Below are 23,594 nucleotides of genomic sequence, written 5' to 3' on the forward strand. Positions count from 1 at the left end.
TTCGGGACTCACTTGTGGGATTTAAACGCATCAAAGGTAGTCCGAGTACACATGAGTTACATCCTGTTCCTGTGGCGCAGACGAAGGTGCGTATTTGTCCTAACAGCAAAACAGCGGCTATGGAGACATGCACCTCAAGATAAGCCAAAATATTTTGTTTAGTATGGAGCTTTTTGTGTCACAAAATTCAAAATAATGACAGTACCTGAAAGTCACCAGTTAGACAATCTGCCACATATATGTGATAATTTAACTGTAGATCTTGAAAAGTGTTTATACTTCAGACTTGACTGCTTGTGCAACTTTTTGGAGTGGTAAGTTGATTAAATATTTGAATACTGAATTTTGACGCATATTTTAGTTAAAACCACTTTTTAAAAAATATCAAGGCATAGGCCTAATGTTCTAGGTGTAGAACAAATATATCTAGACTGTCACCGCCTTGTTCTTTCCTATGGCTACCATAAATAAATAAAATGTATATCAACTTATAGGCCTAATTAAGTGAGTGTCATGTACCGGTTCGTAAGGCGAGCGAAACAGTTTCCTTAATATCATTATGTGACGCAGCATGAATCAATTGATATGCTTAAAACACTACATCTATCGATATAGGATGTGTTTTTAAAGTCTCACTAGATGTATGAAAATTTCTATATCAGCTGTCAGACTCGTGTATATATTCATAATACAGATAGATAGATGTAGATTTATCAGTACTTCAGATTTGGTTTGTAAGGCTAAATTCTATGTTAATTATGTAAATTTCTGTAATTCGTCTTTCCGTTCCTCAATTGTGGTGACTAACATTCATGCATCTGTATGTAGCTTATAAGGAAGGGGTAACAGCCCATCACTACTATAAATCTGTAAGTAAATTAATCAAATGTCACTGACTACCTATTTACCAACCTCAAATCTTTTTACCACGTCTTCATAGTATATGTATGTCTACAAGTGTTACCCAATATTTGGGAATTATGAAATTTTAACTGTGTACTCTAACATACTCTAGCGTACTATGTTTAGTATGAGTAGTAGGACTGCTAAAAAACGACGTAAAATGGACCACAGTGTGTGAGCTGAGCTCCTCTTTCATATAATATACTAACATTATATATTTGTATGATTATTCAATGGGTTCACACATAATAATTTTGTAATATTTTACTTGGATGTAAATTATATGATTGGTGTAAGTATACAGTTGACCAGATAAATATTAAGAGTAACTTTGTTAGATCTTTATAATTTAACAATTCAATATATGGATCAAAACATCCTAAATACACAACACTGACATTTTTATGTGCATACAAATTATGTCCTTTTGTGCTAGCTAAATGATAACTGCAAGGCAAACAAATGAACAGTTCAAGTCTACATTCCTTTATAGTAATAAAGATCTTTTTTAATCCTTCAACAAGCCATTTCTTATGAATTTTTCAGCATTAAGGTGTATGTCTCAATTTAAATCTACCAGTAGTTACTTTTTCACCAAGCTTTGGATTGGGGGATTAATATTTCTTTTCATGGACTTTTAAATGGTGAAATTTTCATAGGCCACAAACAAATACGACATTGACTTCTGATGATCGTAAGGTTATTGGTCAGATCATAATGGGATATTAAGAACTTGTTTTTGTGCACTAATTCAGGTCAGCTGTGCAAATTGTAATGTCATGAATTAATCATAAAGATTATATTTTTAGAGGATATTCTTTTTTAAAAAGTATATACATGTACTACAATATCTATTTAAGAAAAGGTGCAAACTATAATGGGGTAAATTAAGTCAATAAAGTATTGATTTCACGCTTATAGATTGCTTAATTGAAATTAATGTGCATGCTTGAATATGTCAGTAATTAGGTATATTTGTGATAATTTTAAGTGCTCTATATAATCTGAATTCTGTATACAAACACACAACATGCCTGCTTTTACTGAATTCTGTAGTGTACATACAAACACACAACATGTCTGCTTTTACTTTTACATGTTCAAGATATCTTGTTATCTTTGATTTGAGGGAGAAAAAAGAAGAATTTCAAAGGTGTTTTGTTTCCTTTCCCATATTGATTTTCTTTACTTTAAATAAGCCTGAATGCCTGTGCATAGTACTGAGTTTTATGAGACCGTTCAGGGCCTCCGACTGTTCCATGCAGAAAGTGAAAACTTGGGTGTTATGGGAACTCCTGGCAACTCTGTGAAGTATAATCTTGATAAATGCTATGACCGTGATTATTGTGTAATTGTTTTGAAACCATTTAATCTTTACATGCACATAAATTTTTGTTACGGCTATTCACGTAGGTTTGCTTTAAAAATATATCTATCATTGGGTGTGATTTGTAGATCATGTTTTCTCTAACTATTATTGGCCCGTGCTGTAGATTTTTATAGGTGGGCTACTAGTGGAATAGGACAGGAATATGTCCTATATATGGTATTCATTCTATTTGTCACACTGTACCAGAGACATGTACTAATGTATACATCTCTGGCGGTACTAGTTTGTACTTTGACTGTACAAATAGTTGTTTTTTATCATCTTGCAAGAAAAACAAGATTCTTATTTGCCAAAGAAATAAGACATTATTTCTTTTAACTTGATTGAGATTTCTTTAACGTAATTGGGATGTGAAATAAAATTGGTCACATGACCAAATCTTGAATATGTAAGTTGTTACGGTGGATTTCATCAAGCACGATAATTCATGAAGTGCAGTTGAATCAATTCAATGTTAATTTTGATTCATTCCTGATCCGACAAATATTTGGGGGGGATTAAAAAATATGATAACCGTTTTCTTTCAGTACGGGGGCTCTCTATAACAGCCCAATTCAGGTTCAGGCATTTTATAAAATGGATGCCAAACAGTCAGAAATTTTTGCAGAAATTGTGGAGTATTGGCAGAAAATGCCCCCACAACACATAAATCTCCTGTATGGGAACAATTTGGTATTGCAATATATATGCTACACAGGCATAGATTACACAAGGTCACAAACCTCACAGCATATCTTTTCAGGAAAAATTGAATTTGAAGGACAAGATCAAAAGATCGATGTCAAATAAAAATCTAAATTCAAATAGTTAGGGGGAGAGGGGTAAAATTCCTTAAGTTTCTGTCATCCAACATCAATTACACTAATTAGTGGAAAAAGAAAAATAGACGAGTGACTGTTAATATTACATTTTGATGAACATTTAATATCTTTAATGTACACTTTCATTTATGAATAAACAGCTAGTAGAAAAGGTTTTTGCTTGTTAATCGATTATTTTTAACATTCATCATAATATTCAGTTTTAAGGAGGGTATACCCCTGGGTCTTGGTGAAAACTATGCGAATTTCATTATTTTATTTTTTGGTTGTCACACATTGAACTTTTGATCTCGTCCTGAAGTGAAACATTAAACTATGGAACTTAATTTATAAATGTCTACAATTTGGATATTTATTGTACGTTATGGAATCGAAATGAAAAAACTATGACAAAAACTAGGGATTAGGTGGGGTCAAGAGGGGTTAGGGAGATCGGGATATGTGAGAATTAATTAAGATACAGAACTAAAGCTCTGGGCCGAATGTGGTCCATTTTGTTGATCGGGCATCTATTTGCATCAGCAGTGTTAACCATGATCATAATTACTTACTATTAGATGCTTTATATAGATTTTGAACTAAACTAAAAGTCAAGGTCAAAGCTTTCTGCTCTAATGTTACTGGGTGAAGGTCATTCCATGGTTAAATTTGTTGCACTCAGACTTGAGAACTTGCACTCTGGAGAGACATCATAGTATCTGGCGTAGTAGAATATATAGACATCATAGTATAATAACAATGATTAGTCATAAGATATATTCTTGATCTTTTCGAAAATGTGCAAATGATGTTAAGGAATTGTCCAAATTTCAATGATTTGAAAATGTGGAATAATATATGTCTTAATATGGAATCTCAGACTCCTTTGAACTTGTCAATCTTATTTCAATTAATCAGACCTATTTGTCTAATAAGTTCCTCTCTCTCTCTCTCTCTCTCTCTCTCTCTCTCTCTCTCTCTCTCCCAATGTAAAACCGAATCCCCCCCTTTGATATGTCCTATTCATCGTGACAGAGCACATTTGATATTAATTGTCAATATTATCAAATCTTCTCAATGGGAGTAGTTAAGATTATGGTTAACCAATTCAAGAAAATGTACATAGACCTTGGACAACACAAGTAATACGTCAAGCTCTGGAGGAAAGTCGTGAAATTTAATAGAATTATATTCAGTATTTGAAAAAACAATCACCAGATGCCATTGGCTTTAATTTGAAATCAGTAACGATATCTAAAGTGTAGGGTTATGGGTTGTTTTGTATAATGGTTTAACTTTTGGTCAGAATTTAAATGTTCTTTTGATTGTATTGTAAATGTATATACATGTATATGTTTACATCTTGTGTAACTATTGTTAGGTTAAATCAACAAAACCTGAGTTCTCTTAATCAATGTACACTTAATTATCTCGGATTCTAATGTGATTTGGTCTGGTTTTAACTGAAACGTTAGTGACCGTGAATTACACAGTGGTCACAGACTGACCAAAACCAGTCCTGACCTCCTGCTTGTGTTCTGGTTATTGGGATTTGTTCCAGACCTGTAGATACAACAGACAGGTTAACTATATAGATATATACATATATAGATCCTAGGGGTAAACGTAAGGTTGGGTTTTATATTTGTTTGTTTGTGCTTTATATTAAATATTCTATTATACAATTGCATCAAGAGATCCACTCTCCTTATAAAATATCTTAAACACTGAATGACACAGCGACTGTGTGAGATTGCATCAGTGTGTATAAGTAGCGCTTTAGGAGCATAACAAAACTTCCTTTAAATAGGGAAGTCGTTGTGGCCGAGTAGTTTGACAATCTTGCTAGGCGGTGGGGGCCGTATGTCGCTGGTTCGACCCCGGGCAGGGGCGAAAATTTTCAGTACCTAGTTGTGATTATTTAGTGCTTTATATATATATATATATACACACATGGTCCAATTTTGACAAATTTTGTCCACTTTGTAAAAGCACTGTTAAATTATCGCATGTACGTATTTGTGAGTGAAAAAACAATTTTAGAGAAAATGTCTGAAACATTTATGTCCTTAATTCCTGGAAAAGTTGGTAACCGAAGTAGTGTTAATTACCTGGCAATTAGATACAGTGCAAGAAAATTTTTGAAGTCATTAATGGTCCAATGTTTTTAAGATAAACTAAAAAAAAAGTCCTATCTCTCCAGTTGCTAACAACGATGACTGACTCAAAGGTAGAGAGCATCGTAACTCTTCATGTTAAGTATAGATCTTACATGATGTATCAACGATATAGTAATGTGGCCCATGTAATGCTCCTGTTAGTCGGGAATGTTGTAAACTTTTATCTCTTTGTAAAAAAGACTGTCAGTCACCTACATAATCTCTCTGTTTGACCGAAATCTGTCACTTTGCAAAATGAGACACATGTGCGATCGAGTCATTGTAAAAAAAAACATTCTTAAGGATATTATGCAGAAGAAAATTCAATGCCTTAATTTATGCATTTGTTATTTGGAAAACCTTTAAAAAAAGAAAAAGAAATTGGAACTCTCATGATCATTCTCATCAGCTAGTCCACGCAGACACCCATATTTTCAAAAGATCTCTCGGACCTCTTTTGAATATTTTAAAGGTACTGCATGGTGACTGAAATGTAACCATGCATGATGTTCCTTTTTCCCTATTTTTCGTGTTCTTTTATTATTATTATTATTATTGACACAAAGTGATTTGCGATTGGTGTTAGACCCTCAGTATCATGCACAAACATTTGGACATTATCATCTTCTCTGTAAACTTGTATATATACTAGCCATTTTCATCAAATTTTGTATGGAACATCTTTGGGATAAGGGAAACGTAAACTGGGAATTGCATGGTCACTGCACCCCAGGGCTCGAGGGATGGGGTCAAAACCTTAAAATTGATGCTATCTTTAAAAATCGTCTTCTAACTCAAGGACATTAAGCAGATTGACAAACTGTATATATAGTCATGATGAGCAAGGATGCTTCAATCTGCCAAACGGAAATTCGGCTGATGGCCCCTGGGTCAGGGATTCTGGAACTAGGGTGGGGCTTTATGGGTTCTTAAGTTTATGTGAAATTCATTAGCCCTATAATCTAGTTTATATTAATAAAATATATACAAGAATATTAATATAAACAATGAAATGCCTTTCTTTCTTTGTTTTATCGGGTGATGAAGGTTACAGCAATCATTGCAAAAACAATTTGCATATTAACCCGGGCAAATTGTCATTGAGAGCAGACATTGCACTGTATTTACATTTTCTATTTGTATTAAATTCTGGTTAATTTCTATTAAAATTTGCATTTATGAAGACACATTTTGTTTCAATCTTCTGTTAGATCCGGTTTTTAGTGTCATCCGTCCACATATGAATATTTACATTTCCAGTGCCTTCAATATAATTGAAATGAGCTAGCAGTATGATTCCTCGTGAACAATGTGCGTACGAATCTTGATAAATATGACTATTTTAACGGCTTGGAATTCTCCGACAGAAATGAAAATAGAATGTATAAATATTTAAGAAATATATCATTTTTATTTTTTTTTAAAAAACATGCGGTTATATGAACAGCAAAGCTTCATGTCGGCGTACTTTTCAGGAAGCACTAGCACGGACGTAAAGCACATCACAGTTCATATACCCTCCTGTGTATATTTCACATGTGAAATGTATTTCTTGAATATGTACGTTACTCCAGTCCACTAACTGCAATCTATGCTTATTTCACAGACGTATTCCAGGTTAAGCTTTAATTTAAAACACAGAAAGATACAAAACTTCTTCAAGATATGAAGAACATTAATCCCTTCCTTTCATTTACGCCCGTAAGAACGTGAGAAATTAAGCAAACAATATCATCTATTTACTTCACGTTGCTATAGGTACCGGAAATGTAAACAAGAAGTGTAAATACCGGACTCGGACTTAAAAAAATTCGGAAATCACAAGTTCCGCAAAATAAAAAAAATCTGGGCGGGCCGATTTTTGAGGGGCGGGCAGGGATGATAATCTATCAATTAAGTTAAATTGGCCTTATATGATGGTTGTGTATTCAGTGCATTCAGAGTTTGTCCTTTTTGGACTCTTTCCCTTTAATTACCATTGTGTAGTCAAGGCCAGGTGATTTTCGGCTTTAATTTACTTTATATTTATATAAATACAAGTAACTTACAGGTCAATGATATCTGTATACTTTACATACTTGAAAGTATGAATTTATAATTTTTAAACGTATATTCCGAAAAATATAAAAATGAGAAAATGTCTTCTTGCCATGTTAAAATTTAATGGCCGGAATATGAAGGTCACAAACATATTGCAGCAAAAAAAATTGCATATCTCATTTGACAAACCTGCAAAGAAAGCATTAAATTTATCATTTTAATAAATGCTTTTTTTAGCACATCAAGGTTTCATCGTGGGAAAAACTGTAGAGTAGGCAAATTTTTGCAATGTTTCTGTATTCGTGATTTTGATGATTTAAATCCCATGGATTTTTTGAAGTAATTAAATCTGATGTTTAAACAAGCATTGCTGAAAAACTCAAATGTGATGTTTATTAACTTAAAATGCTACGCTACTCTCTTAAACCATATATATTAGAATTGAATTTTGATTTTATGTACATGTATTTGTGAAACGTTTAAACTTTTAAAATTTATTTAAACATGTGTTCCAACACAGAGTAGAATTTTTAAGCTGTGCTTGATAATTATGTGGCTTTAAACGGGGGTTGAAGTGTGTGTTTTTGCAGGAGTTTCTGTCATATATCATTCGAATTTAAATGGAAGAGAAAATTTTAGCAGCAATTCACACGATTTTGATTTAAAGGTGTTAATATTTACAACTGATGGGAAGATTTTGTGACAAGCACTTCCAGTAAATATTGAGACATGGTAATTCATCAGAATTAGCTCATTACTGTTGTCATATGAGCACTGTCTGCTTATCAAATGGACTACTACACATTCACTGCTTTCTTTACCTCCTGTTTTATGTAAATATTCAGATTTAATTAGATATTAGATATGTTTTTGATTTCTGATTTTATTTGAGCTCTTTTTTTCAAATAGGAAATATGAGGAGTCTTTCAGAGAAATTGGACTTCAAAATCTTTTTTAAGTTTCAAAGCAGGAATGTTTTTAAATAACCAATTTCTGATAAGAATCAGTTGAATTACCTGTCACTGTGTATTTCGTAAACTTCTGACATTTTTGACAATCTTGAAAGCTTGCTGAGTCAATTTTGACCAAACTTGGCACTCAGGGCAAGGGTTAACAAGTGAAAACATCCTAGTTTATTGAAAGTGAGAAAACATAATTCTCTTGATATTTCTTATATCATATGATATTGTGATTGTCAATTGAATCAATTATAACCAGTTTTTAACACACCCACATTGCAGGGCTCGAAATTAACATGTGCCCGTCAGTCTGTGACCAGTTATAAGTCTGGCGGACTGACTGACATTTGTTTTGTCAGTCCGATGGGACTGGTTAATATACTTTTGGAAAATATACTTATGGAATCTTATACACACATTTGGCATATATCTACTTCGACCTGTGTAGATATCAGACAAATCTGATTCGTAAATGATAAATCCCACATAAGTGTTACATTATTGTCTGAGGCATATTGAGTTAAATTTCATTTTGATAACATTAATGGAATATGTTTAATTATTTCTGGAATACTCTGTTGGACTGGTAATTTTTTCTGCGGACTGGTTGATACTATACCCCATCAGTCCGGCAGGACTGGTGACATAAAAAGTTAGCATCAAGCCCTGCATTGTAAAACGTACTGATTAAGCATCAAATGCTTAATTGACATCAAGTTATATTTACTCTCCGAGTGTAACCAGCACCTTGATAAACTAGGTCTTGCTTTTTCATAGAGTCCTTTCAACACTCATCTCTGACTGATGAAGTTTTCATGTTTTTCCTTGTAGATCGAATGGTTATTTCGACAAACAGAATATGCAGCAAAGAACTTGAATACTTTATTGTAATTGTGTATAAAGTTGATGGTGGTTCGGCTTAAGGAAGACCTTTTTTCTCCATATTGTGGCTCCTTTCAATTGTTTTGGAAGTTGGCGTTTGAGAACATGCATGATGCAGAATCAATTCCTTATCGGCATTCTTTTGTCGGTGGGTAATGATTTAAGAGTAACGGTTGGGTAATCTCTGATTCGTTGACGTATTTCCTTCGACATTCATTATGAGCAGGCTCTTGCTGATGGAATATAATATAACGGCCAATGAATTAATTGACAATTTGAATCACAAAAATCAATTCCCTATTATACATACTCCCACTAGTATACTTTACATAATTGTAACACAATTGCATTCATGTAAATATACATATGTGTATTCTGAATTTTAAGCCTTCTCAAAAATAGAGTTGTGGCATATATTATCCATAAATAGATTAGATCTTCAATTAATGAGAGGGTTTGTTCTGTATGTATTTTTATAATTGCATGATCTTAACCTTTGTTTGATTGGCTCATTTCTATATACATTATAAGCCATGTTGAGGACAAGTTTACGTCAATGCAAGAGAAAAACCTATACAGTATGGACGGAAACTTATCTAATGTTCACTTGGACATAAGGTGGATACAGAAGTACTAGGGGGAATTTAAACCTACTGCTTTTAATTATGAACTGTAACAGTTTGAATTTGGGAAGGAACGTTTAATGTGTAATTGTGCATGAAACTTTTTGTGTGGATCGAATTAAAAGGTATAAATCTTTACAATTGGACAAAGGTTTGATAATTTGATAATCGGTATTCAGCCGATAAACTTTAAAAATTTAGTCTGCACACTGCCAGATTGGTGCAAGGCCTCCAAGATCACTTCTGAGGCCAAGACCAAATTATTTCTAAATATAAATGAGTAAATCTATGGGCCCATTGTTTGGGATCTGTTTAGAAGGTTATTTAAACATTTGTGTATTTCTTTGCAATTGTTGCTCTCGAGCTCCTAATGTCTCTGTTAGACTTTACTTTGTAGATTTAGGCCTGTTGTTTCTCAAGTTAAGCAAACACACTAAACGGCTAGAAAATATTTCATATATTTTGAAAGTGTTCTCTGGGAAAAAGACTGCATGAAAGGACCTTTCTGACATTCACAGAGCCTTTGTGTAAGATATCCTGGCTAAACAAACCGGGTGATTGATGTGTATTGTATTTATTGTGTAAAGTTCAAAGTGAAGGTAGTTTATTTTTGAGTAATGATTTTTTGCCTGAGACATGTGACTTAATTTAGATACGTATTCTATTACTCGGCTGAGTATCATGGGTAATATATACACATGTATACATTCATATTTTTTACAAATCTTTATAATATTGTGCTATTAAATCAAGCCCAGGTAGCTGATGAATTAAGATTTCCCCATGATCATCAACTGCCTAGTTCATCGACAGTGCTAAACATGCACTGAGTGTGAGGGGTACCCTGACCACTGGATTGGACTTCAGATCCGGTCTATCAGTGAGAGTTAGCTAGGGTTAACCTAGAAGCTGTGGGATCCATTTAATCCACGTACTCGACCTGGCTGAGACATGAATGTGAAGATGATAGCCAAATTAATCCAATGGCACAAAACATATATAAAGTAAAACACCCTCATAACAAACATGTATAAAACAAGTTCACACCTATCGTGAAGTGATATTCATTCCCCTATGTAAGGAAAATTTTTGCCGGGCCTGGAGGTTCGTTATATTTTACCGCATTTTGCTGTACAACAATTTTTTAAAAATATATTAGTATAGTTGGAGTTCTTCTACAAGCTTTATCCCGCTTCCATAGTATTGTCTTGTTTGATTTATATTATAGATATAATATATAGGCAAGATGTATGTGTAGTTATAATGTTTTTGTAACATCTATGGACTGTACTAATTAAGACTCTGCGAATACCAATAAAGTTATAGATAGTGGTATTTAGATAAGAGAGAAGTTTTATGCTCCTTTAGTAGTTTTTTAATTACTAAATATTCTAAAACATACATTAGATTGATAGAACATGAAGACATTGGGATGTTGTTCTATAAATTATTCAGATCCAGGCAACTGCTCAGCCATGTAATAAGAAAATGGAATGTACAATTCCTAGAAACATTGTGTGTATAAGCAATGAATGGACTGTTCATTTGTAAATTGTCATCACTATAATGGATAACGAATGCATAATTAATGGAATCGAAATCAAGCGAAAAAATATTTCATTGCAGATATAACTAAATGACTGTCCTTGAAAATGAGTCGCAAAGGCAGTGCAGATCTGAGAACCATCCCCCACACTCGTATAAATGATGAGAGCTGGATATGGGAAAACTACGAACCAGGAGAGAAAATTGGACAGGGCACATTTGGGAAAGTGTTCAAAGTCAAACACAAAGAGACGGGAAAGTACTGGGCCATCAAGGTCATCAATAAAGAAAAGGTACAGTGTCAAGGCCACACAGAATTTGATTTGCTGTTTGTTATTTTGATTTATTGCTCGTTAAATGCATATATTGTTATCATTAAAAAAAAAATTTTGATTTTTTTTTTTTTTTTTTGTGTGGATTTATTGCTTTTTTAATGCAATCATAACAATTACACCAGAATTTAAAGTTGATCAGTTTACAAAAGCCCGTGAAATCTTTCTAGTATATGACAAATTAGGTGACAAATCTTGAAGTGATTGGGATATGGGCTCAATATTTTTTGTTGTCAACAAAATAACTTGACATGTTTGGGGAAAAAATTAGGCGTATTCGAAAAGCGTACACAGATGTATATTTGAGGTACAGACTGTTGCGTGTCCCCTATCCAGTAAATCTGAAAAGCAAGGCATACATATTTGAGTGCATGTGCATAATAGCATGTAGAGGGTCCTCATGTATTTAGTATGAGTGCAATCTGTCTTGTTGTGAAGGGAGGATTAAGATAAGAACAGACCAGACCCAACAAGTGACGGCCCAAACCGTGATCTCTCCCAAACCCTGATCTCTCCCATCTGTTTGTCATTATAAAACAGCTTTAAGACATATCGAGATGTTCAGAAATTCCATTCCCAGTACTGACAACACGGCCAATCAATGGAAAATTGTGTGACACATTTCTGTGCTATCTAATGTGAGAAGAAAATTAGTTTTTTTAGAAGATCTGTTTGTAGATTAAAGGTTTAAATGGTTTTGAAATATCTGATGATAAAAGAAGAAACTAGTGAAGGCTTCGATCTGTATTATATATATTGATGAGAGACAAATTGGAAGGGAATGAGGGCCATGGAATTGGGTGAAGGTCGTCCTAATTGTGATGTTTGAGAAGATAAGGGACAGTACTGAAATAAATGTATAATTAACCCCCTTGCACTAGGAGCAAATGAAGTTGATTGAGGCTTAATTGTATGATAACACCTGTATTTGTACATGTACTCAAAAAAAAGGACCACTGAAAGTGTTCTGAAAACTTTAAATGGATCAATGCAATATATGTTATACATGTATATATACATAATGCTATCTCTTATTAAATTGACTACAATAATTACAATTACAAAATAGTTTGCTTTAAAAAATCACAGAGTATGTGTATAATCAATTTTAAAGAAATGTGTCAGCTCGGATGATGATATTTTTTGATATTCATTGTGCTCTCTGTGCACTTACAATGTGCAATGGAGTGAGATATCCCCAGGCAATAGGAGGATGAGACTGATCTAATGAAGTGAGATATCCACAGGCAATAGGAGGATAAGACTAATCTAATGAAGTGAGATATCCACAGGCGACTAATCTAATGAAGTGAGATATCCCCAGGCAATAGGAGGATAAGACTAATCTAAGCCGAGGATATTTAATTTAGGGAGTGTTAAACGACCTTGAGTAAGTGATAGAGACCTTATTAGTAGTATGTGACCTTGAGTAAGCGATAAGCCGCCTTGATAATGAATGTCCAACTGACAAAGCAAGATGCATTATACATTTTAGGGTACATGCATATCTATTTAAAGAACTATCTAAAAGGTAATACCATAATAGAGGTGATTAATTTCTGCCATGGCATTGCCTTTTTGTTGTTGATTTTTGCAAATAGGACAAATCCACAAAAATTATAATCACGAGAGAGAGAGAGAGAGAGAGAGAGAGAGAGATTTCTGTTCAAAATTGTATCAACATTGATATTTCAGAATTTTAAAACCTCCTTGATCCACTTTTGGCTTTTAGATGTTTACTAGTACAAATAAGATTTGTGATTAATAAAACAAGTGCTTTATAGATTTGAATTGCACACAAATATTCTTATCAACCTTGACAAGTTTTTAGTAGCTAATTTCAGTTACATGCATTTACAAATATTTTCATAAATTGAAGGTCAATATTATTATCATAAATTGCTTGGGTACATATAGGTTCAATACAATTCTAGTTGTTGTTGGTCCAAATGTTCAGCAAAGATTTTTTATTAATGTCAGACATGTGACCAATTAAAGTATGAGCATGTACCGGTACTGATACGTGATTGTACAGATGATACAGTACTGTATTGGTACTGATACATGATTGTACAGATGATACAGTACTGTACCGGTACTGATACGTGATCATACAGATGATACTATACTGTACCGGTACTGATACATGATCATACAGATGATACAGTACTGTACCGGTACTGATACGTGATTGTACAGATGATACAGTACTGTACCGGTACTGATACATGATCAACTGATCGTACAGATGATACAGTACTGTACCGGTACTGATACGTGATCGTACAGATGATACAGTACTGTACCGGTACTGATACATGATCATACAGATGATACAGTACTGTACCGGTACTGATACGTGATTGTACAGATGATACAGTACTGTACCGGTACTGATACATGATCAACTGATCGTACAGATGATACAGTACTGTACCGGTACTGATACGTGATCGTACAGATGATACTATACTGTACCGGTACTGATACATGATCAACTGATCGTACAGATGATACAGTACTGTACCGGTACTGATACATGATCATACAGATGATACAGTACTGTACCGGTACTGATACATGATCATACAGATGATACAGTACTGTACCGGTACTGATACATGATCATACAGATGATACAGTACTGTACCGGTACTGATACATGATCGTACAGATGATACAGTACTGTACCGGTACTGATACATGATCGTACAGATGATACAGTACTGTACCGGTACTGATACATGATCGTACAGATGATACAGTACTGTACCGGTACTGATACATGATCGTACAGATGATACAGTACTGTACCGGTACTGATACATGATCGTACAGATGATACAGTACTGTACCGGTACTGATACATGATCGTACAGATGATACAGTACTGTACCAGTACTGATACATGATCGTACAGATGATACAGTACTGTATTGGTACTGATACATGATCATACAGATGATACAGTACTGTACCGGTACTGATACATGATCATACAGATGATACAGTACTGTACCGGTACTGATACATGATCGTACAGATGATACAGTACTGTATTGGTACTGATACATGATCATACAAATGATACAGTACTGTACCGGTACTGATACATGATCAACTGATCGTACAGATGATACAGTACTCACCAAGGTATGGCATTAGAAGACTAATGTGCTTTTTATTAATTTTTTTGCCTTTGAAATCAAAGATCTGGGGGTATAATGTTTAGAATAATGTCTCGGCTATACCCAGTGGGGTACAGTATATATATGACATAGTGCTGTTGACTGTTTTGCTGTAATTTTCCATGATGACATATTAATGAATTCTATACTTTGTAGGCGGGTGGACCAGTGATCAAGTTGCTGGAGAGAGAAGTGGGAATTCTGAAACGTGTTCAACATGAACATATCATCAGCCTCAATGAAGTGTTTGAAACTGCCAAGGTAATCTCAAGTTCTTTCAAGAATTCATCAGACCTCCCACTGCATGCAGACTATAAATTAGATTTTCAGATTTATGAGTTTATTTTTTATTGATATTTATCCTTTTCAGATAGGAATTGAATAAAAAAAAATTTAAATTGAAGTTGATTGAAAAGCGAATGATAAATGAAGTCAGGGGATATCAGTTATGTAATGAAATACTAGTAGTAGTAAATGAAAGATGCAATGATTTATTGAATTTTGAATTAAGAATATGAAGGAAAACTTTTAAGGAGAGATTTAGATAAAATAAGAGAATTTCATTTCATTTCAAAAAGGATAAATTTAAGGGAATTTCACCAAACAAATAGACTTTTCTCAGGTAGTAACCTCTCAATGTGTAAAAATGGTTTGCAGGAAGTTAATTGGTTATGCAAACTACATGGAATTTAGTTTTTAAATGGAAGCTGAATACAATGTTAGCTAGGTCCCAGAAATTTATACAGATCGAATCATAGAAAATCAGTATTCTGAAATATTGCATATTACATGTATATATACATATGCATGCTAGTTAAAATTTCATTGAATCTCCTATGCAACACATATAATTGGTTCAGGATTCTATAAAGTACATGTTAGACTCATGGTCAATCTAATACGGTCAACAATTACAATCCATGATTGGTCACTTGGTGTCATTTTGAAAAAAAACCTCTTTCTGCAATATCTCTGTCCGCGGTCAGCAGTAAATAATACCAGGAACTACTGGGGTGTGACTTGGAGAGTCAGTGTCGGCAATGATCCTCAGCAGGAATATCCAGGGGAGGTGTGAACTCATAGTGTGATTTTATCTGGTTTATTGTTCCACAGAAAATGTACTTGGTGATGGAGCTGTGTGAGGGAGGGGAGCTAGCTGATGCAGTGAAGACCAGGGAACGGATCAGTGAGGAGGAATGCAAGATCATCATGACAAGACTCGCGAACGCCATCTCCTACCTCCATAAAAACGGTCAGTTGAGAGTCCGGCCGTGATGGAAATAATACATTCACTTTTACAAAGCATATCATTATTACTATCTGAAATGATTTAACATCGTAAAGGGGTGGGGGGTAGGTGGGGCTGAATGGCTGAAGTGTAAACAGCACAGATATATATGTATTCATCCTGAGATATTTAACATACATGTAGAAAGCGACTGTTCCAAGCACCTGCAATTTAAGCTGAAAGTCACGAGTCCTTCAGATATGACAGTAAAATTTGAGGTCTCATGTCAAAGGTTAATGCATGATCAGCGTGTATTACTGTATTTCTTTGATTTGTCCGGAACATCTTATACTGCTACATGTTTGTACTATGGTACTGTACTTGCTTGAGGTTGCACACTACACTTCGTTGGTAACAATGTGTGGTATCCCAGACTGACAAAAGAAATACACCTTTGGGTTTGCAGACGAATTATCATGTATCCAGTAAAATGTAGGTAGGTCTCATGTTTCTTTTTCTGTTTGCAGACATAGTTCATAGAGATTTGAAATTGGAGAACATCCTGCTGGCTTTGAATCCAGAAAACACTGATGATAAACTTTATATCAAGGTAATGATTCCATACTGAATCCAGTAGATCAGTTCAGAATCTCTATATCAAAACTTCAAAAGTCTTACGGCATAAAACTTTAATCATTTGATTTTCATGCCTCGTAGATTAGAGAGTATAATTAGCATTTTTCATGCCTCGCAGATTGAAGAGTATTCTTAGCATTTTTCATGCCTCGTAGATTGGAGAGTATAATTAGCGTTTTGGTCAGTCTGTTTCTTTGTCCACTTGGTTGTTTTTTTCTGACCACAGATATCTAGGTCATGATTAATTCTTCACTGACGACTTTCTGCTAATTAATATTAACCTGATAATGTAAACCAGTTTTTATTCACGATGACAGTGGTAAACTGGTTTGCTGCAACAAATATTTATGACCTAGGTAATTTTAAAATAAATGTTGAATGCATGAATGGACTTTTTGGCAGGGAGTTTATTCACGATGAGAAGGTTCTAATGAATCGGAACAACAGCTGGTTCACAGTATGGGTTTACTTCTAAGTCTTAATTAAGGATCTTCTTAAGTCATTTGTTAGATAATTAGATGTATCTTTATTTTCCATATTTTTTAAATAAGACATATTTTGTTTGGATGATTAATCATATGAATCCCTCCGTCATGCGACACCAAGCCCATGCCATTAAATGATTCCGACAATTCAGTTGCTCATGATTCTATAATTTATTAAAGAAAACCGTTAGTGTAGGTGACTTTAAATCTGCAAAGCATGAGTGTAACTTTTTAAATGTGAATGTTATATACACAGGGAATAAAGGTATGTCCTTCGTAAGACTGACTGGCTCTAATTGCTGTTTTGCATGCTAGTCTGTAATGATTTTGTTTAATAGTTCTCGTTAATTTGTACTTTGTGCATACCGACATGATGATGTCAATAGATAATAACGACGAGGATTTAGTCCATACCTTAGTTTCTCCTTAACTATCTACCACGGACGAAATACTTCGAACATTGCGTATGGGAAATTGATGTAACAGTTTAATTGATTCTGTTTCATGATGAAATAAAACAAATACAGACACACAATAGTGTTTGATCATTTGTTGACTGTGACATGCATGTCCTGGTAGTTCTTGCTAGATGTACTGATCCATCTAAAACGAAAGGATATTTGCTACAAAATATTTTCAAACATGTCTGAATATACCCATTTCAAACATATTTATTGATAAGTTGCAAGCAAATAAGTAAAATGTTTTATATATACACATTATATAGATAGATAAGAAATTTGCCTCACATTGTTGTAGAGTTTTACATGTAGTGAAGTTTCAGTATTCTTCTTCTAATATAAGTAATGCTTGACATCTTTTCCTAGGTGACAGACTTTGGACTCTCAGTGGTGAAAGGGGGTACCGGTCACGATAACATGATGCAGGACTTTTGTGGGACTCCTATATATATGTGTAAGTGGACTCATTAAACCGGCTCTTCATGTAAAGATACATGTGAAATACATGCACAAATTAGTAGTCAATTCATGATGTGATTTTTGTTCCAGTTTGAATTTGCCTACCATTGCTTTTTTTTTCTTTTTCTTTTTTTTTAGCTCACCTGAGCTGAAAGCTCAAGTGAGCTATTTTGATCACCTGTTTTCCGTCGTCTATCCATCTGTCTGTAAACTTTTTACATTTTCGACTTCTTCTCCAGAACCACTGGGCCAATTTTAACCAAACTTGGCCAAAAGCATCCTTGGGTAAAGGGCTTTCAGGTTTGTTCAAATGACGGGCCAAGTCCCTTTCAAGGGGAAGATAATCACAAAAATAGTGTGGGGTCATTTAAAAATCTTCTTCTCAAGAACCACTGGGCCAGAAGAGCTGAAATTTACATGAAAGCTTCCTGACATAGTGCAGATTCAAGTTTGTTAAAATCATGGCCCTGGGGGGTTGAATGGGGCCACAATAGGGGATCAAAGTTTTATATACAGACCCTGAAACGTCCTACTACACCTTAAAAACGAACCGAACCGTTCCGTGCAAGAAACGAACCGTACCGTTCAAGAAACGTACCATACCGTGCAAGAAACGAACCGTACCGTTCAAGAAACGAACCGTACCGTTCAGAAAGCGTGCAGGATAATATTATGCAAACCCCGCCCCCAAAAGCCCGAAAGCGTACCGTACCGTGCAGAAAGCGTGCAACTTTTTCAGCCACAGTATATTATTTTCACAATGGCCCCCGATGGGAAAGGAGGTCGTAGACTATCGCTGGCTATTCGAAGCATTATCCTCAAACATCACGAAGCTGGGTTATCAACTGTGAAAATCACCGAGATGCTTAAAACATCTTTGATATTCTTTTTTTTTTTTAAATTACTTTCCGTAAATGTCACATTGTTTCAGTGCATATATGTGTATGTATGTTATCAACAAGTACCCAAGTTTTGACTGAATTATGCATAAAAATTCGTTTTATACTGTGAACTGTTAACAGAAATAGACGTCAGATCACTGCACGGATTTTGCATGCATGCTTCTACAGCCAGTCCTGTGTACTGTGGATGTATATTTCACTTGCAGACTTTTAAAGAGTGAACCAAGGGGCATTTCGTTGTTTTAACGGAATTTCTGTTTCAATCAATTCTTTTAAATTCAAGGGTGAAGTTAACTACAATACTGTAATAGTACTTACAAGTAGCCTATTTAATTTCTTCATATAATCAGGGACGTCGACGTCCCTGATAATGCTACTACACGTATGGCACAGGGCTTGCCGTAAGAAGATGAAATTGATATTTGTAGCGTTAATGTATTCAATATGTACTTTCCTACGTACAGTGTCTGAATCATATGAGAAATTTCTAGACCGATTAGAAAAATTGTCACGTTCTACACTGTAATATTTTCATTACTTTATTAGCAATAATTTTGACATATCTTTTTCTCTTCTACATTGATAACGACCCATATAGATAGATGTAGATTGGCGGATTTATTATATACACTAATAAACAATTTTTAATTACATCGACAGAGAAATAAATAGATACATACATGTGTAAAAGAATGTAAACAAGTTAAATTGATGCAAAGCATCAAATCGGCCGCAAAAAATTATTCATTTCAGCATTTTCAAGTATTTCAACAATATATAGAAAAGGTATATGAAACATTTTTATTGCAAACTACACACTTGCCTTACTTTTCTGTTAATTTTTTTTAATTCAATTTTCAGTGATCAAAAATAAAGTCAGGGAAATGAAAATCGGACTTCGCGTGATAAAGGATAGGAATATATATTATATGCATTATCATCATTTTATTTGATTCAAAGACAAATGCAACAGATATCTAACATTATTAATTATGAATGACTGAATGCTGACAAAAAAGGACGTACAAACTTCACGTGCAGATATCCTGGATCTTTCATAATGCCGATGATAAATCACAATAAATGTGAAGTGCAGAAAATAATCATTGTGTCATTTGCGACTTTAGTGTATTCAAAACAAAATTCACTTCTTCTTAAAAACTTTTCCAATTTAGGCACTGTAATTTATATCCGGAAACTTAATACGCTTTGTTTTTACACTTACGCACGCCTATGTCGGGGAGCAGTTCATGTAACAACTTTTTATAAAATCGTAAATTAATAAATGTCTGATGAGAAATGAAAAACAAATTGAAACGTAATAACAACCATTAAGACTTAGACTTAAGCAAATTCTAAAAACTTTTATTCATAACTTTTATGTACGTTATCAATATGGAATTATTCCATCGAAGCAATCAAAAATAACGTCTCATTTCCCCATGTGCACATTCTAACACAACCACAAATCCTGCAGCCGATAATCAAAGAGCCAAATAAGACCGATCGAGTGAAAACAAACTATCGAAACGTACAATTTATATGAAGTCAAAGCGTTCAGGCCACGCCCACCTCATTAATAAAACGTGCAAACCGTTCACAAAGCGTGCAGCTATTTTTAGCAAACCGTACCGTGCAAGAAGCGAACCGTACCGTTCAAGAAGCGTACCGTACCGTGCAAGAAACGAACCGTACCGTTCAAGAAACGAACCGTACCGTTCAGAAAACGAACCGTACCGTTCATAAAGCGTACCGAACCGTACCGTGCAACTGGTGTAGTAGCACGTTTCAGGGTCTGTACAAATATATAGGAAAAATCTTTAAAAATCTTCTTCTTAAGAACCACTGAGCCAGGAAAGCTGAGATTTATATGAAAGCTTCCTAATATAGTGCAGATTCAATTTTGTTAAAATCATGGCCCCTGGGGGTAGGATGGGGCCACAAGGGGGGATCAAAGTTTTACATACAAATATATAGGAAAAATCTTTAAAAATCCTCTTCTCAAGAACCATTTGGCCAAAGAAGTTGACATTTACATCAAAGCTTTCTGACATAGTGTAGATTCAAGTTTGCAAAAATCATGGCCTCCAGGGGTAGGTTGGGGCCATGATAGGGACTATGGTTTTACATGCAAATATATATATGGAACGTCTTCTGATATGGGCCAAGGTGACTCAGGTGAGCAATGTGGCCCATGGGCCTCATGTTTTATTTTGCTATTAAGAGTCATGAGTAAATTTGAAAATCACCCGGTTTTAAATTTGCATGTATTTTTCAATGGAAAAATAAAGATTTTCCTGTAATTGGTATTTGTAAAATTCAGATATTTATAATGGTGTATATATGGTATTTAGAGTAGACATAGTAAATTTAGCTTGTACAGTGCTTTGTTCTTTTCACCATTGCAGCCCCAGAAATTATAGACAACAAAACGTATAGCCAAAATTGTGATGTTTGGGCAATGGGTGTTATATTATATATCATGTAAGTAGAACATGTAAGACATTTTCATAATTACTAAGCAGTGTATTTAGAAAGTCAAATTTACGTGAATGTCAATTTACATGAATGTTTCCATATAGAAGAATTAGGAAAGATAAATATCGGTATAGCATTCTTCATAAATCCCAGTTGGAGTATTGGTATTAAAATTCACATCAGTTATTAGGTTCCTGCCTGTAAGCAAGAACCTTACACTGATCAGCTTTTGCGTGCGTGCGTCCCTTCATTGACAATTTTCCAGACTGTTTTTGGCTATCCCTGTAGCTATTGAATATACAGTACAAACTTTATCAATGGGTTACAGATCAAGAATTTGGGCTTTCTTTACCTGTTTTTGAAAGAGTTATGGACCTTGAACTTAGTGAATTTCAGGGATTGGTCAGTTGTCTGGACTGTTTTTGGCTATCCCAGCAGCTATTGAATTAAAAATTTATACATGAACTTATACCAATGGGTTACAGATCAAATCTGAGTCTCTTTTACATAATATCATAAAGTGGGACACTCGTATGATGCTTGTCATTATGATCAGATGTGGTTAACTACTAGGACTATTTCTCAACATTTGAAGCTTTCTAAGTTACAGTACAGGATTATTCTATCAGTGTTGGGATGAATCATTACAGAATATGAGTGATGTGTGTTAGTCATCAGAAACTGGGTTGTTGATCATTTTGTGGATGTTTTAAGGTTAAGTGGAAGCCCACCTTTTAAATCAAAAGATGAAGACTCGTTATACGATCTAATAAAGAAAGGAGAGCTGGATTACAGTGATGAGATTTGGACCACCATCAGTGATAGTGGTATGTACTGCTCTCAGAGACATCCCATGATGACCTTAAAAGATGCTTCGTCCACTAAATTAACATGGTGTTTTAGCTGTTGTTAGCAATTGAGAAAATTCATTTTATATGAAATGCTTTTATTGGAATTATTATTACTTTTTCCAAATGAACTCAAAAATATATCATGACAGATTAGATTTGATATTAATGCTGTATATTCACATGTAATGTTCAACACTCTGTTGTAGCTAAATCTTTACTGGAGAAAATGATGAGGGTTGACCCGGCTCACAGACTGACAGCCACAGAAATGTTACATCACCCGTGGATTACGGTAATTATGAATTAAAGTCGGAAAAAATTCAAGTATGATTGCCCACATCCATATAGAAATGCTAGCACTGTCGAATTCCAATGATATTGTGCTGAAACATTGGACTGCTCTTCATAATTCGTACAATCACCTGTTTTCATTGGTTCAGATTTTCTTGTATTGAGAATAAGTAGTTGTTTTGATATGACAGTGGAAGTGTTTGTCAGTTTTCATGGTTTGTTTCTCCCTCAGAAACAATGAAGTATTAAAAAAACCTACACTAAATTGGTGTATTACAGTGGATGTGTATTGTAAGTAATTCGTACCATTCATCTAAAGGGAAATGATCAAGAGTCGACCAATGTGTTGGAGCTGATGAGGATGTTCCACCAGGAGCAGAGTCAGAAGACGGAGGACAGTGCAATAAACGGGGACCTCAGTGAGCTCAATATGGAGGACTCGGAGAGCAACGCCGTGAAGGTAACCAAAACACTAATAGTTCTGAGGGGATAGATTTAGTTCTGAGGGGTTAGATCTAGTTCTTAGGGGTTAGATTTAGGCAGTTATATGCATCGAAGATTGTGGAGAGGGGGGGGGGGGGTGCATATTGTTCTTTGTGTGACTTTCTGTCTCTTTCTATCTGAAACTTTAATCTTATTTATAACTTTAGAAGTAAACAAAGCAGAGACCTATGGTAATGTAAACATGAATTTATTTTAGGAATAAATTTTGGCATACATTGTATTTATGAACCCAAGGTCAAAGATCTGGGTACATATTGTTCTTGCTCTTCCGTCATTTTGTCTGTGCAACTCAACCTTTCTACATACCTATATGACTGTTTAATGTCAAGGTCATTCATGAAAGTCATGGTAGAACTAGTTACAATAGAACATACTTATAGCCATGCTCAGAAACAGTGTGTTTCACAAACGTATTGTGTTCACGTATGAAATTGTTTGTGTGGGATTTACAGAAATAAATAGACCACAGTCCAACTCA

The 23,594-nt window shown here is 34.6% G+C and overlaps 1 protein-coding gene across 2 annotated transcripts in view; it reads left to right on the forward strand.

Annotated features, from left to right (window-relative positions):
* Positions 1–58: 58 nt before the first annotated feature.
* Positions 59–23,594, forward strand: part of LOC125675121 (serine/threonine-protein kinase 33-like) — a 28,838-nt gene continuing 5,302 nt past the window's right edge. Inside the window, exons 1-10 of one of the 2 annotated variants that reach the window (XM_048912620.2) lie at positions 59–314; positions 11,383–11,594; positions 14,978–15,082; positions 15,935–16,073; positions 16,577–16,659; positions 17,998–18,085; positions 21,401–21,476; positions 22,185–22,297; positions 22,528–22,613; positions 22,932–23,072. In XM_048912620.2, the coding sequence (XP_048768577.1) occupies positions 11,409–11,594; positions 14,978–15,082; positions 15,935–16,073; positions 16,577–16,659; positions 17,998–18,085; positions 21,401–21,476; positions 22,185–22,297; positions 22,528–22,613; positions 22,932–23,072 (1,017 nt within the window). In that variant the 5' untranslated portion in view covers positions 59–314; positions 11,383–11,408. Of the gene's footprint in view, positions 315–2,133; positions 2,215–11,382; positions 11,595–14,977; positions 15,083–15,934; positions 16,074–16,576; positions 16,660–17,997; positions 18,086–21,400; positions 21,477–22,184; positions 22,298–22,527; positions 22,614–22,931; positions 23,073–23,594 lie in introns of those variants that run through there. The other variant, XM_048912621.2, reaches the window with a different exon arrangement.

This window comes from Ostrea edulis, chromosome 3 (genome assembly GCF_947568905.1).
Source record: "Ostrea edulis chromosome 3, xbOstEdul1.1, whole genome shotgun sequence".
NCBI classification, from domain to species: Eukaryota; Metazoa; Mollusca; class Bivalvia; order Ostreida; family Ostreidae; genus Ostrea; species Ostrea edulis.